The sequence below is a fragment of the Apis cerana genome, linkage group LG3, assembly GCF_029169275.1.
Source record: "Apis cerana isolate GH-2021 linkage group LG3, AcerK_1.0, whole genome shotgun sequence".
In the NCBI taxonomy this organism is placed as follows: Eukaryota; Metazoa; Arthropoda; class Insecta; order Hymenoptera; family Apidae; genus Apis; species Apis cerana.
The window spans coordinates 11,276,006-11,289,135 of NC_083854.1; the positions used below are offsets into that span (position 1 = coordinate 11,276,006).

The 13,130-nt window shown below is 40.6% G+C and overlaps 2 protein-coding genes across 28 annotated transcripts in view; one reads left to right on the forward strand and one right to left on the reverse strand.

The window, feature by feature from the left end:
* The window catches only part of LOC107998119 (ras GTPase-activating protein raskol), a 302,632-nt gene that overhangs the window by 208,793 nt on the left and 80,709 nt on the right, over positions 1–13,130 (forward strand). For 3 of the 20 annotated variants that reach the window (XM_062072905.1, XM_062072922.1, XM_062072923.1), the window contains one exon: positions 1,769–1,831. The exons of the other annotated variants lie outside the window; for them this stretch is intronic. In XM_062072905.1, coding sequence (XP_061928889.1) covers positions 1,769–1,831 — 63 coding nt within the window. The remainder of the gene's footprint in view (positions 1–1,768; positions 1,832–13,130) is intronic. 20 annotated transcript variants of the gene reach the window in all.
* LOC114577572 (uncharacterized) overlaps positions 7,679–13,130 on the reverse strand; it is a 193,350-nt gene continuing 187,898 nt past the window's right edge. For 5 of the 8 annotated variants that reach the window (XM_062072943.1, XM_062072942.1, XM_062072941.1 and 2 more), the window contains 4 exons: positions 12,447–12,646; positions 9,581–11,503; positions 9,320–9,497; positions 7,679–9,232 (listed from right to left, as the gene is read on the reverse strand). In XM_062072943.1, coding sequence (XP_061928927.1) covers positions 10,096–11,421 — 1,326 coding nt within the window. In that variant the 5' untranslated portion in view covers positions 11,422–11,503; positions 12,447–12,646 and the 3' untranslated portion in view covers positions 7,679–9,232; positions 9,320–9,497; positions 9,581–10,095. The remainder of the gene's footprint in view (positions 9,233–9,319; positions 9,498–9,580; positions 11,504–12,446; positions 12,647–13,130) is intronic. The other 3 variants (XR_009829209.1, XR_009829208.1, XM_062072947.1) reach the window with 2 other exon arrangements.

Genomic DNA, 13,130 nt, shown 5'->3' on the forward strand with positions numbered 1-13,130 from the left:
AATGAACATTTTGTAGATCGGAATTTTATCGATTGAACCGTTTTGTATTAAATTTTATACGAAATTAAGGAATTGTGTTCCGTTTCCTTCCAGTCGTTCCTTCACCATTATTTTATTCTCTTCTTTTATTTTTGAATCTTTTGTTCGAAAGCTTGAGAATATTTTTCGTAAATGAACATTTTGTAGATCGGAATTTTATCGATTTAAGCGTTTCGTATTAAATTTTATACGAAACTAAGGAATTGTGTGCTTTTGTAACTGAACCTGTCGTCTTCCGTTTCTTTCCAATCGTCGTTCCTCGAAAATTATTTTTTCTGTTGGAAAGATTAGTTTTCCAACTCTTCTTAGAGAATATTTTTCGTAAGTGGATATTTTGTGGACCTGAATTCTATTCAACTGTTATCGTCTATTAAATTTTATATGAAACTAAAGAATTGTGTGCAATTCTTTTAATTAATTGAATCTGTCATTTTCCGTTTCCTTCCAGTCTTTCCTCGACAATTATTTTTTCTCTTCTTTTATTTTTGAGTCTGTTGGAAAGATTAGTCTTCCAATTCTCGAGAATATTTTTCGTAAATGGATATTTTATGGATCAGAATTTTATATATTGTTCTATTAAATTTTATACGAAACTAAAAAATTGTGTGCTTTTGTAACTGAACCTAATTTCCGTTTCCTTCCAGTCGTTGACAATTATTTCTTCTCGCTCTTCTTCTTTCGTTTTTTTGAATTTATTTTTCGAGATATTAATTTTGGAACTCTCGAGAACTTGTGGATCAGAATTTTATCTATTTATCTGTTCTATTAAATTTTATATGAAATTAAAGAATTGCTTTTATAATTGAACCTGTCATTTTTCATTTGCTTTCAATCATCGCTCCTCGACAATTATTTCTTCTCTTCTTTTCTTCGAAGTATTAATCATGGAATTCTCGAGAGTATTTTTCATTCAAGTGAACATTTTGTGGATCAAAATTTTATCTATTCAATTATTAAATTTTATATGAAACTAAAGAATTGTATGCAATTCTTTTGTAATTGAATCCGTCGTCTTCCGTTTCTTTCCAAATATCATTTCTCGACAATTATTTCTTCTCTTTTTTTATTCGAAGTTAATTGTAGAACTTTCGAGAATATTATTCATTCAAATGGACATTCGTCTATTGAACTGTTTTATTCAATTTTATATGAAATTAAAGAATTGTGTGCTGTCATTTTTCATTTCCAGTCATCGTTCACCGACAATTATTCTTTTCGATTATTTCCCTTCTCTTCTTTCATTTTTTCGACCTTTTCGTTCTTTTGTTCGAGGGATTAATTTTGATGTGAAATTCTCTGAAAGTATTTTCCTGATAAATGGATATTGTATCAATCAAAATTTTATCTATTAAACTTGCATTTAACGTGTTTGGAAAAATATTAAAAGTAGAAGAATGATATTCTTACCATTGTCCTTGATGCATAGGAAGTTGTTTTCACGTTTGAGCTTTGGTAACTTGATGAATTCTGATTAGTTTCGATTTAATGGGCGATGTTTCACTCTGATGAAGTAATCGTAAGAGTAGGCGTGTTCAATATACCGATGATTATAATCGTTTAACTAAATTTATGTACTGCAACTGTGTAGACTATTAACTACTATATCGCAAGAAGATTCGATAATTAGAATGATTAATCCGTGTAAAGAATTACGTTTGAATTATTATTTTTATTCAAAATTTCGAAAATCGATCTTTCATCTCATTAACGTTTCTTTTTTCGTTTTCAGGTGAGTTTGCCAAGGGAAAATCTATACCTAAAAGTAGTCGGCATGATTCTCGGAAAAAACGAGGTGAGTCGATTAATATTTCGATTCGAAAAAGAAAGAAAAAAAAAAAAATTCGAAAGCTTCGATCACCAATTGTATCGCCAATTTGCAACTCATAGATTTGTTTAACAAGTACTCCGGCAATTAATCACTCGCGGCACAATGCGCGTCGCGAAATAATATTCCGATTTACAATTCGGAACAATCATCTTGTTAATAGGCATTGTTACGTGCGCGTCACCTTGACAGAAAGAAATTAATTGCAAGGTTACGATCGCTGGAATGCCGTAGGCGCGAATCGAACAACAAGATTAACTAATTATTCGAATAATTAAGCTAATTGCGTTGAGAAGATTGACGTGCAAACGCCTCCGCTCCAACTTCCTTATTTCATTTCATTTTTCATTTTTTTTTTTCGAATATTTGTTATAAATGCCATTTTAATTGTCATCATGCGTTGTCTTATAATCGGAGATGTTTATAATCATAGATACGAGAAATGAAATTTATAAAAGTAAGGGAAAAAGACGATTGTAGGATCCGTTCCCTGGTGGTGTGCATCGTAAAGGCTTTAATTATTCGTGTTTGAACTTTAAATTAAATTTTTTTCTCCGTAATTATCCGAGAACTTTTAATGTAATTAAATGTCCATAATTTTAAGCTATAATCTCATTTTTTTTCTTTGTTTTTTCTTTTAACCAAGTTATTATTGTTGATGAGATTATAAATATTTTATGGACGTTGTTTGCTAATGATTCTTTGTCGACGAGTGTGAGAAAAGAATATAAATAGAAATTTTATTAATTATAATAACAGAAGGATGGTGGAATTACTTGTTTAGGAATAATAAATTTATTGCTGAGTGAAAGTAAGGAAACTGCAAATTACATTTATCGACTGCAACATTACAGAAAGTAGCATTACCGATAGTTATCATCGCAATCGATACGTGGAAACACATTTTCTACTATTACCGACGTTCGGTAAACTTGCCACACCGTCTTTGTACATGGCGCCCCTCATAATCACATTTTAAAAGTCAATTGGATATGAAAGTTAAATTTTTTAATTTTTTATTCTTGGATCCGATTTTATAAATCCATTTTTGTAAAATATACACTTGGAATTCATTTTTGTAAAATATACACTTGGAATTCATTTATACATAAAATTTTACGTATAAACGTATAAAGAAATGTTGTTTTAAAAAATATTGACATTTAAAGAAATCGTGTTAATACGTACGTACATAAATGGAAATTTCACGAAAACGTAATGTTCTTTTATAAGATTTGGAATATTTATAAACGTTTCCAGATCTCGTATCTGGATCTACACGTGTAACCCGTTATAAGAAAAGTAATCGTTAACGTCATGCACATGTTATGCGTTAACCAATAGCGTAGAAACTATCTTCTCTAACCTCAATTCCACAATTCCAACGCACCGCTACGAACAGAAATGAAACATTTACATCGTACACATAAAATTCACATAGATCTGACGAGTCTATGTTTCTAATCGAAAATAAAAAATTTCGTATAAAACGATAAATAATTTTTTTATCATCGTTCATTTTCTACGTATGCGAGTCCTACGCCTATATATGTGCCGAGCAGCTCATGACCAGCCATTAATGGTCGTACACCCCCTACAAGGTGGAGCAGAAGATCATGGTCGATCGTATAAGGCGCTCCATTCGTCGGATCGTTGACCGTGCAAGGTGATACCGTATTCTTCACCTCGGTCTTCTCTTCTTACGCAAGCAAATCAATTTCTACTCAAACACCACTTAACCTCTTTTATCGCGTTACTCGGCGTGGTATTCGTAAAACGTGTAGCCCCTCCCCTCCTTTCTACTTTCCTTCGAACGTACAATGCTTTCTAATGCGTTAGAACTCTTATCGCGCGACTTTCGTGGAAATTCCACGAAATTTTCCTCGGAAGAACTCCCGATCCGGAATAAGTAGTGTCTTCGTATCTATCGTATTCGTTATTACAGTTTTTTAGCTCGAACGGATATATTTTTTCACTCGGTTAGAGTTATATTTCGATGTACTTCATATATAATATAAACACGGCAAGTAATTTTAATCTCGCTTCATTTCGATATAATAAAACGGAAAGCTGCCTGTTTAAATATGCAGGCAAGGCTCGTTACAAGGATCGCGTTTTCCTTATACGGGCAAATCTCATTTTCGCTTTGTTCGGTTAAACGCGGTCTCGTCATCCGTTACATTTGTGCGTTATCTCTTATAATAATAATAATAATAATAATAATCTGCGTTAGTTCGTCTACATGTAAATCCTCTAGAAATCTACTTTCACCTTTTGAAAAGTATTTTATTAAGTCCTTGCATATCAATTGTGTCGATTCCGTGACGAGTCTCCTCCTTCCAACGTATATTATTCGTATTCGCAGAACGTATTCCAGAAAAGAGAAACAAATGGATCTTAAGGAAGATGTGTATATCAATCGAATTGGAAAGGAATTCGAACGGACGCGTCGATGAACGCCGATTATCCATAAAGATCGTTGACTCCTGGCTTTGTTCGGCCGCTTCACCGTCCGGAGAGGAGATTCTCATCGAAGGATTAATTTAAAACACGGTGTCTTTCGACGGTGTACTAATAATTGCGAGCGAAGATTCGCATTTCCAAGTTCAGCCGAGTGCAGAAACGAGGGACGGAGGATTTTAATTTGTTACCGGAGGCAGTGAGCGCTCCGCCTCATTGCCACATCGGTTTTACACCGTCTCTCCCTTTCAAATCTCGCTCGCCTTTCCCACGTCCGTTCCCCGTTGGCCAACCTCATCCTTCCAGCATAACCTCTTTGTTTCGATCTCGCCACGCGTTACACCCCCAAACATTATTATTGAAAATTCAAATTTTATCAAATCGACGAATGAACAAAATTTTCTCTTTCTCACCTTCCAAGTTTCTTCCACAGATTCGTTTCCATCTCGTACGCCCTTTCTCAAGCAATTATATCCCTCTTCTCTTCTGTAATTTTTGAAAATAATAATAATAAAAAAAGAAGAAATGGAAAAAGGAGGGCAAGGAGTAGAAAAATTCCAGTACTTTTGTCTTCTCCTCCTCTCCCTCTCCTCCTCGCAAGCAATTATATTTTCTCTTCTAGAAATAGAAAAAGGAGAGCAAGGAGGTGGTGTACAGAAAAATTCCGGTACTTTTGTCTTCTCCTCCCTCAATTATATCTCTCTTCTCTTCTGTAATTTTCGAAAATAATAATAAAAAAAAAGGAGAGCAAGGAGGTGATATACAAAAAAATCCAGTACTTTTGTCTTCTCCTCCTCCTTCCCCAATTATCTCTCTTCTCTTCTGTAATTTTCGAAAATAATAATAAAAAAAAAGAAGAGCAAGGAGGTGATATACAAAAAAATTCCAGTACTTTTGTCTCCTCCTCATCTCCCTCCCCTCCTCGCAAGCAATTATATTACTTTTCTCTTCTAGAAATAGAAAAAGGAGAGCAAGAAGAAGGTGTACAGAAAAATTCCGGTACTTTTATCTCCTTCTCTTCCCCCAATTATATCTCTCTTCTCTTCTGTAATTTTCGAAAATAATAATAAAGAAAAAAAGGAAGAAATGGAAGAAGGAGAGCAAGGAGGTGGTGTATAGAAAAATTCCAGTACTTTTATCTTCTCTTCCTCTTCCCCCAATTATATCTTCTGTAATTCTTCTGTAATTTTCGAAAATAATAATAAAGAAAAAAAGGAAGAAATGGAAGAAGGAGAGCAAGGAGGTGGTGTATAGAAAAATTCCAGTACTTTTATCTTCTCCTCCTCTTCAATTATATCTCCCTTCTCTTCTGTAATTTTCGAAAATAATAATAAAGAAAAAAAGGAAGAAATGGAAGAAGGAGAGCAAAGAGGTGGTGTAAAGAAAAATTCCGGAACTTTCGTTCTCGGTTCCAGCTCGTTCCTGCGTTTTGCAAGCCGAGCAATAGCCGCCGCGCTCGTCGGGAACTCGTCGTGTGGTCGTGGATCTCTACGGTCGCCTGCTTAGTCACGTATACGTTCTCCGGGTTGCATCGTTTTCTCCACCGGACTCCACACTCCATTCCTTTCCTCCTCCTCTTCCTCCTCCTTCTTCTTTTCCAGCACCTGGGCCCCCGTGTTCTCTCTGTTCCCTCTCTCTGTTCCACGGTAGCGTTAAATTTCGTACTGCCTCACGTTTCCACCGCAAAAAGCGATCGGTTGTAACGGTTGCACGTGTCTTAAATTACACGAACAGTTACGTTAGCGAAATCATTGCGCGATGCACGATCCACCGTTTATCCGTCCTCGCGATAAAAAACGCGCCTCCGTCCAGATATTCCACCGGTATCACGAGCCAATCGTATTTGCCCTCGTCCTTGTTTTTGTATATATATATATAGAGAGAGAGAGAGAGAGAAAGAGAGAGAGAAAGAGAAGTGTGTATTATGGGAAGCGTAGACGCGCGGGATCGATCATCCGCCAACTGGTTCCCCGTTTTTAACGTATATTTTAACGAACACGCCTCGATACGCGGTTATATATCCGCGGTTCGACTGAGTAAATGTACAGGTGGTGACGGTCGGGACGCATTACGACCGCGCCACGTCAGGAGTTTTCCTCGTTGTAATAAATTTCTCCTCGTTCTTCCGCGAAATAATAGGTCACGATAATTGGAGCAAACAAAATGAAATCGATATATGAAAAAAGAGAGATCTGGAAGATAGTTGAAAGTAATTCCTTCGAATCTAATTCCATCTCGTTAATTTCCATTCGTATCGTGTAAAGTGTAATTTAAGTTTTAAGTTTTCTTTTATCACCCTATATATGTAGAAATCTTATTAAACCTCGAGAAGAATCCATCGACGAGCGAAATTCCATGGAATTGCGAGCTAAACCGATTCCTCGGCTTCGACTCGCAAGAATCAGATCTTCCTTGGCCTCCTACGTCCACTTTACGCATCCTTCCTCTTCGATCTCGAGCACGACGACTCTCCAACATCTTTCTTCCGCCTACAACCCACTGTTGGGTCCCTTCTTGGATTCCCTGTCGCTCGGAATGCCCCCTGTGCGAGCGCCCCTCTCGTTTTGTCTCCTTCCCCTCCTCCTTCCTCCTCACCGCAGCATCTCCTCGTCTCCTTCCCTTCCTCCTTCGTTCGATTCGTTCCACGACACGACGAGGAGAAACTCCTCGTTTTAAATTCGAATCCTCCCTCGAATCCACCGTTGTTTCTACGTGGTTCAGCCTACGAACCAATCTCACCGATATCTCGTTTCTCGCTTGGAAAAGGAACATCGGGAAATCGTTGATATTTTTAGGAATATTTTTAGAGAGCTACGACCTTATCACTCATCTTTAAAAAATTTTGCTTTTCTTGAGGTTTCTTAAGGTCGAATAAAATTGAAAACTATTCTCTCTTCTTCCCTCGTATAAATGTATCTTCGATGCGGTCCTCGATGATCGGCGGCATCGATCGACTCGTCCTCGAGAGAGAACGAAGAAGGATGTGGTCGGAGCGGAATGGAAGAAAATGGTTCTCCCGTTCTTATTCAGACGCCGTCGCCGCGATGCAAATGCGTGTCGGATGCAAATGGAGGCGGGGAGCGGAAGTGGTTGGCTCACGGGCTCCGTTATTTCCTGACGAGCCACGAGCCACGTTTCGGCGCCCTCCACCTTTTAATTCGCGGAACCGTCCGCCTTTTAAACGCGGGGAGCCAAGTCCTGGCGCGGATTAGATTGATATAATTGGCTGCTCTTTTCTTCGAAGATATTTAACGGTTGCGAATTTCGATAATCCATTGCCTTTCGAAACGTATATATCGCAATGATGTCGAGCAGGGGATTGATTGTGATAAAGGAATAAACGTTATTCGAGCATTTTGATAAATGATCGAGTAATTTTATTCGAAATTTTTAACTCTTGTTTTTTTCGATTCCGCTTTCTATTTTTATAAAACTGTATATGTATAGTTAATTTTCGAGTATTTTTATTTTAACTACGAATAAGGAGATGAAGATAAGAAAAATGTAATTATTTGTATTGGTATACCATATACTATATAATTTTAAAAAAATTCGAATTAATTTTCGATTGTTTTAGAATAGGAAGATGAAGATAAGAGAAATGTAATTATCGTGTTGATGCTATATTGATATTAATTTTAAAGTTTGGAAAGAAAGAGGCCAGAAGGAATTCGAGTTAATTTTCGATTATTTTTAGAATAAGAAAAATATAATCATTGGCTCGTAAGTTGCTACCATATAAAAGAATTTTTCTAAAGAGAGAGTTTTAAAGAGCCAGAAAGAATTCAAGTTAATTTTCGAGTATTTTAGCTACGAATAAGAAGATGAAGATAAGAAAAACGTAATTATCGTGTTGGTCCTATACGGAAGAAGGCTAATTTCTTGTTTGAAGAGCACTTGGAAAATCTCACCACTTCAGATAGAAGCGTTTTTCCTTCCTCGCTGTGTAGTACGTCAATCCGAATGGGTTGTACAAGATAACGCCAATTACGAAATGGATATTTAGAGCGAAACGGTTTATCTCGTATAAATACAATTTTTCTTCCAGTTACTTCGAAGAAGGGAGAGGGTAGGAACGTAACGGCAGCGTAACTTGCCGCGTTTTACAACTTTCCGCGGAGAGATCGGGTGGAAATGCGCCGTTATATTTCGAACGCGTGTTTTCCTAAAAGCTTTTTTTCTCGAAGCGTCGTCGAGAAAGGAATTCAGTTTCCAAGCTGGTTTACGACGCTCGTTTTCCAACGAGAAGAAATTCGTGGTATTTTGGTATATTGGCCGTGCCGGAAATAAAACAGTATTCTTGGCGGAGACGCGCGGCTGTGTACCGCGGCTTCCGGTACACACGTTCGGTTCATTTGTTTCTTTTAGTGTACGCGTTCCCAACGTGGAAAGAATCACAAAACGCAAATAGCCGCAAATGACTGCGGCCCCGCGTCGCATACTAATCGAACGCCCATTATGAATGTTTATTCGATCGATAAATATCGAAGGCTTTTTCTTTTCTTCCAGTCGTCTTCCAGTCGAGTTTTCCCCAACTCATCGAAACGAGACGTCATGTAAGAGTCGAGGGGATAAATTTATCCGATCGAATTTTCGTCGTTTGTTGTTTTTTTATTTTTTTACTTTTCTCTCTCTCTCTCTCTCTCTCTGTTTATTTTGCGTCGGCAAGCATCTCGCGTACACGCTCGGTTTTAACGTCGGCGTCCTCCTTCTCTCCACGCTCTTTCTCCTCGAGCTTCTCTTTCAATTTTTGCCTTTCCTCCTCGAGAATCGCCTGCCACTTCTCTTTCGAGCCGCAAAATGATATCGGCGGCACTGTATCTAAAAATTCGTAATATTTGTTCCACTTGTTCATAAAGTACATACCCAAGTCGCATTTGGGCCAAGGTTTCACTTTGCAAGGAGGACCTGTAAAATTAAGCGTGGAGATATGACGAAACAATTGTTTCTCCGTTTCTTGATCGATCGATACGATTTTTTCAATTATTCGCTTACCAGTGCAAGAAGTTCGCGGACAATCGTGCTGCAGCCCGTTTCGATGATAGCAGTCGCAGTCTATGTAAACAACTCCTGCGTGCAATTCCCGAGATTTGAATTTTTTCATATTGTTTATTCGCTTTTTAGATTTCCCAGTGGATTTTACCGGTTCGTTCGTTTGTTTTGAATTCTCCGTCTATAAAAAAAGTATCTCTCGATTAATCATCGATACATGGTCGATACATTCGGGCCGATTTTCATATTTATTTATATACGTACGCAATAATTCTACCGAGTTCGAGCTTAAGTTTATCAAGATTTCAACGCTAAGTATTTCTAAGTCGTCGTTCTCTTAATCGTTTTTTTTTTTTTTTAATTTCGCAAAACGACGAAGCTTTCGACGTGAAAGTAACGACGTTTAACGGCGAGAATCGGCGAGGATCGGTGGCTCCGTTTTCGCCGGGGATCCATCCGTTTTCTTTTAAATGAAAGAAAGAACGGAAAAATTCGCTGGTCGAAAAATCCTAATTCTAAAGAGAAGAAAAAAGAAAAAAAAAAAAAACAACGAAAGCTGAAACACACACCTCGTTTCATTATTTATTTCAATGCATCGTATGATGATTTTATTCCACAAAGATTTCATAGACCGAAACAATTACAATTCCACTTTCGAGAACTACAATTTTTTTTCCCTTTTTTTCTTTTTCCTTTTTTTTTCCTTTTTTCTCGAGTATACTTGGGGCGCAGCTTCGAAGCGCCTGTCCCCTCCCCTCCCCTCCCGTCCATTTATCCCTCTACTTTCTCTGTCTGCTGGCTCTCAGCTCCTTCATCTTCAATTCGATAACGGCGCGCGGGATAGGAAGCTTGCACTGATCCTGGAGGCCGTTCCTCTTGGAACGGCAGACCTCGTAACGGTGAAGGGTGTTGGGCGAGAAGTAATCCCTGTAACGAGTGAGCAATTCTTCCGAACTGATCTTTGGAATCTCCTCCTCGTCGCACTCTACCTTCTCCCTCTCCCTCTCCTCGCCGCAGTCCAGCCTCTCCTTCTTCTCCTTGGGCCTGGTGCAGTCGTCCGGCGGCCGCGTTTTGTCCACTATGGTGCAGGGGACGAGCAAGAACTTGTAGGTTTTCACCCCGTCCGGTTTCTTCGGGTGGAGGTGAGCGTCGGTGAAGGTTTTGGGCCTCTCGGCGGACGGGGGGGGGCAGGCGGGCGGGTCCGGCTTGCCCTCCGGCTTGCGGCAATCCTTGTCGTACTTGGTGGTGCACGACTTGGGCCTGGGCGTGGGTTTGCAGCAGTACGCGGGGCACACCTTGCCCCTGGGGAACCGTCTCATCCCCAGGCACTGCTCCTTGCCCCTCGAGTCCTCGTCCCTCGGCTTGGCGGCGAGGGGGGCGGCGGGCCTGCCCTCGCACTGCAACTGCTTCTGCTTCTTGGCGCAGCTCGTCGCGCAGCCCGACGACGCGCGGCACAGCTTGCGCCCCTCCTCCGCCATCCCCTCGGCCGCGTAGTAGCCGTTCGCCCCGTCCACCGTGTCCAGCGACTGCTGCATTATCCTCGCGGCGGGCCCGTCCTCCACGTTCCTCGACTCCATGTAGCCGGAGAAGTTGTCCTCGTGGGGGTAGCTGACCATGCGGGTGCGGGGGCCGCACTCGTCCACCCTCGCCTCCATGACGCTGTGGTGGCAGGCGGCCGGCTTGTCGAGGGGGAGGACGAAGGAAACGGCGGTGGGCCGGTCGGTGTTGCGGGGCACGTGGGTCTCGAGGCACCTCTTGGCGCCCAGCCCAGCCGAGCCCCGCTCGCCCTCCCTCGTGTGGCACTTGGTGATCCTCGCCGTGGCCTGCTTCCTGCTGGCCGTGCACCCGATCAACGAGACGGGCGCCGTCTCCCGCCCTGCGTCCTCCTCGTTCTCGCACCTCCCCTTCCGCGGCCACTTGTCCAGCCTCGGCCCGTACATTATCTTGGAGGTGGGGTGCACGGGGTGGTTCTTCCCCTTGCACACGTGCAGGGAGGTTACTTTGTTCGAGTTGTTCACGGCCGACTCCTCCGAGGGGATTATCATCGCGCGGGCGAACGGCCCGTCCGAGCACTCGCGGGACTCCAACGTGTACGCCATCGACATCTTCCCAGCCTCCTCGTTCTCCTCGCACGCCAAGTGCTTTTGGATCGATTTTATCGGGTCCTTTTGGGGGTAACACGCGATCCTGCAATCCGAGAATTGGGATTAAGGAGTGTTAATTTTGGTAATTCGAGTTATTGGAATTATTATTGGAGAAGAAAGCACTTTGAATTCAAATTTGAAAGCAAAATTTTGTTCGTCGAAATAGAGGTGCTCTTTTGCCAACGGGATTTGTTATTCGGATAAAATTCTACTGTCCTGGAGACACCCCATATCTTCGAAATTATGTACAAAGTCAATTTAAAGACACCAAGTTAAAGTAGAAAATAGAGCATTTAAAATCAAAGTAACGAAAATCGTAAGTTCTTGCGTTAGGAGATCGAAGATACCGAGATGGTTCGTGTACGCCACCGAGAGAGAAAAAGTCGTAGCAAGGATTTAAAGCGGGGAATTTTAATTTAAAAGACGAGCTTGTCGTGTGACAAACTGTTTTTTTCAGAAGCGAACGAATTTAGAAAATTATTCCTGCAAGCGAGATTCGTTCCGGATTTATCTTGATGAGAATTTTGAATATATCGAAAGCGAAAGTGGGAACAAAGTCATCTCGAATCACAGTTTTTAGATTGTTTTGTATAAAGTACCAACTGAATGCTTTTCGTATAGAACTCGAAACAGAAGATCATTTTTCGATAAAAGCTGTAATACGCGATCGAATTTATCGTTATTCTCCGACTTCTAGAAATTGATTGAGAGCCAATTCGCTCTACGAAAATTAACCGAATCGAAATTTTCACTTGTTTCAACCGTATCTACAGTTGTTTTCAAACAATAAAATATTAGAGAAGACGCTAAAACCATATTTTATAAAAAAAAAATACGTCAATTTTGATCGAATAACAGAGACGAGATTGATACAATTTTACTTCGCACGACTAATAATCCAACGATCGAAAAACTTGCCAATTCGCGAAGAGAAGATGGGGAATTATTTTGTAAAATAAAGAAGAAAAAGAGAAATAGCTTCGTACCTGGAGGTCGGCCCGGATCTCGACGCCTGCGTCTCGAGGAGAAAACACGTCTTTGGGTGGTTATTGGCGCACCCCGGTACCTGGACAACATTTGCCACAGGTTGATCACCTTCGAAGCGACACTCCAGCAACGTAGATCCTGGCGGATAACGCGGACAGCAGGTGGGTAGCGTGGTTTCTGGATTGTCAAGGCCGTGGCGCTGTTGGAATCGAATTACATACAGCTCGTATCGTCCGCGCCCCACCCCTCTCCCTGCCTCTTTCTTTTTTCCACGGCCGCCTTTCGCGGGCCATCTCCTCCGCCGCGGGCCGAGAGTTTACGCTTTCTAAACAGGCCGCGCGAAAATTCGATCGTTCCTCGGGGAGGAAACGCGCCTATATTTCGTTGTAGTGGAGTTGCAGTTGCTGTTTACGTTACGAGTTGCGTTCCATTCCGTGAGTGGAATTGCAAATTCTGTTTGCTTTTTATTTTTTCTATTGCACGTTCGATGCTTAAAGTTCGGTAAAAATCGAAAGTTTTAAAGGAAAGTTCTTAAGGAACTTTCGAATATTTATATCGCTCGTTGATAATCAGTATTAGAAGATACTTAGCGTTGAATATATAAATATATATATATATTTATTCCCTTTACGGTTAAAAATGATCTTTAAAGAATGAAACTTTGCGCAAAATCGCTCGCGATT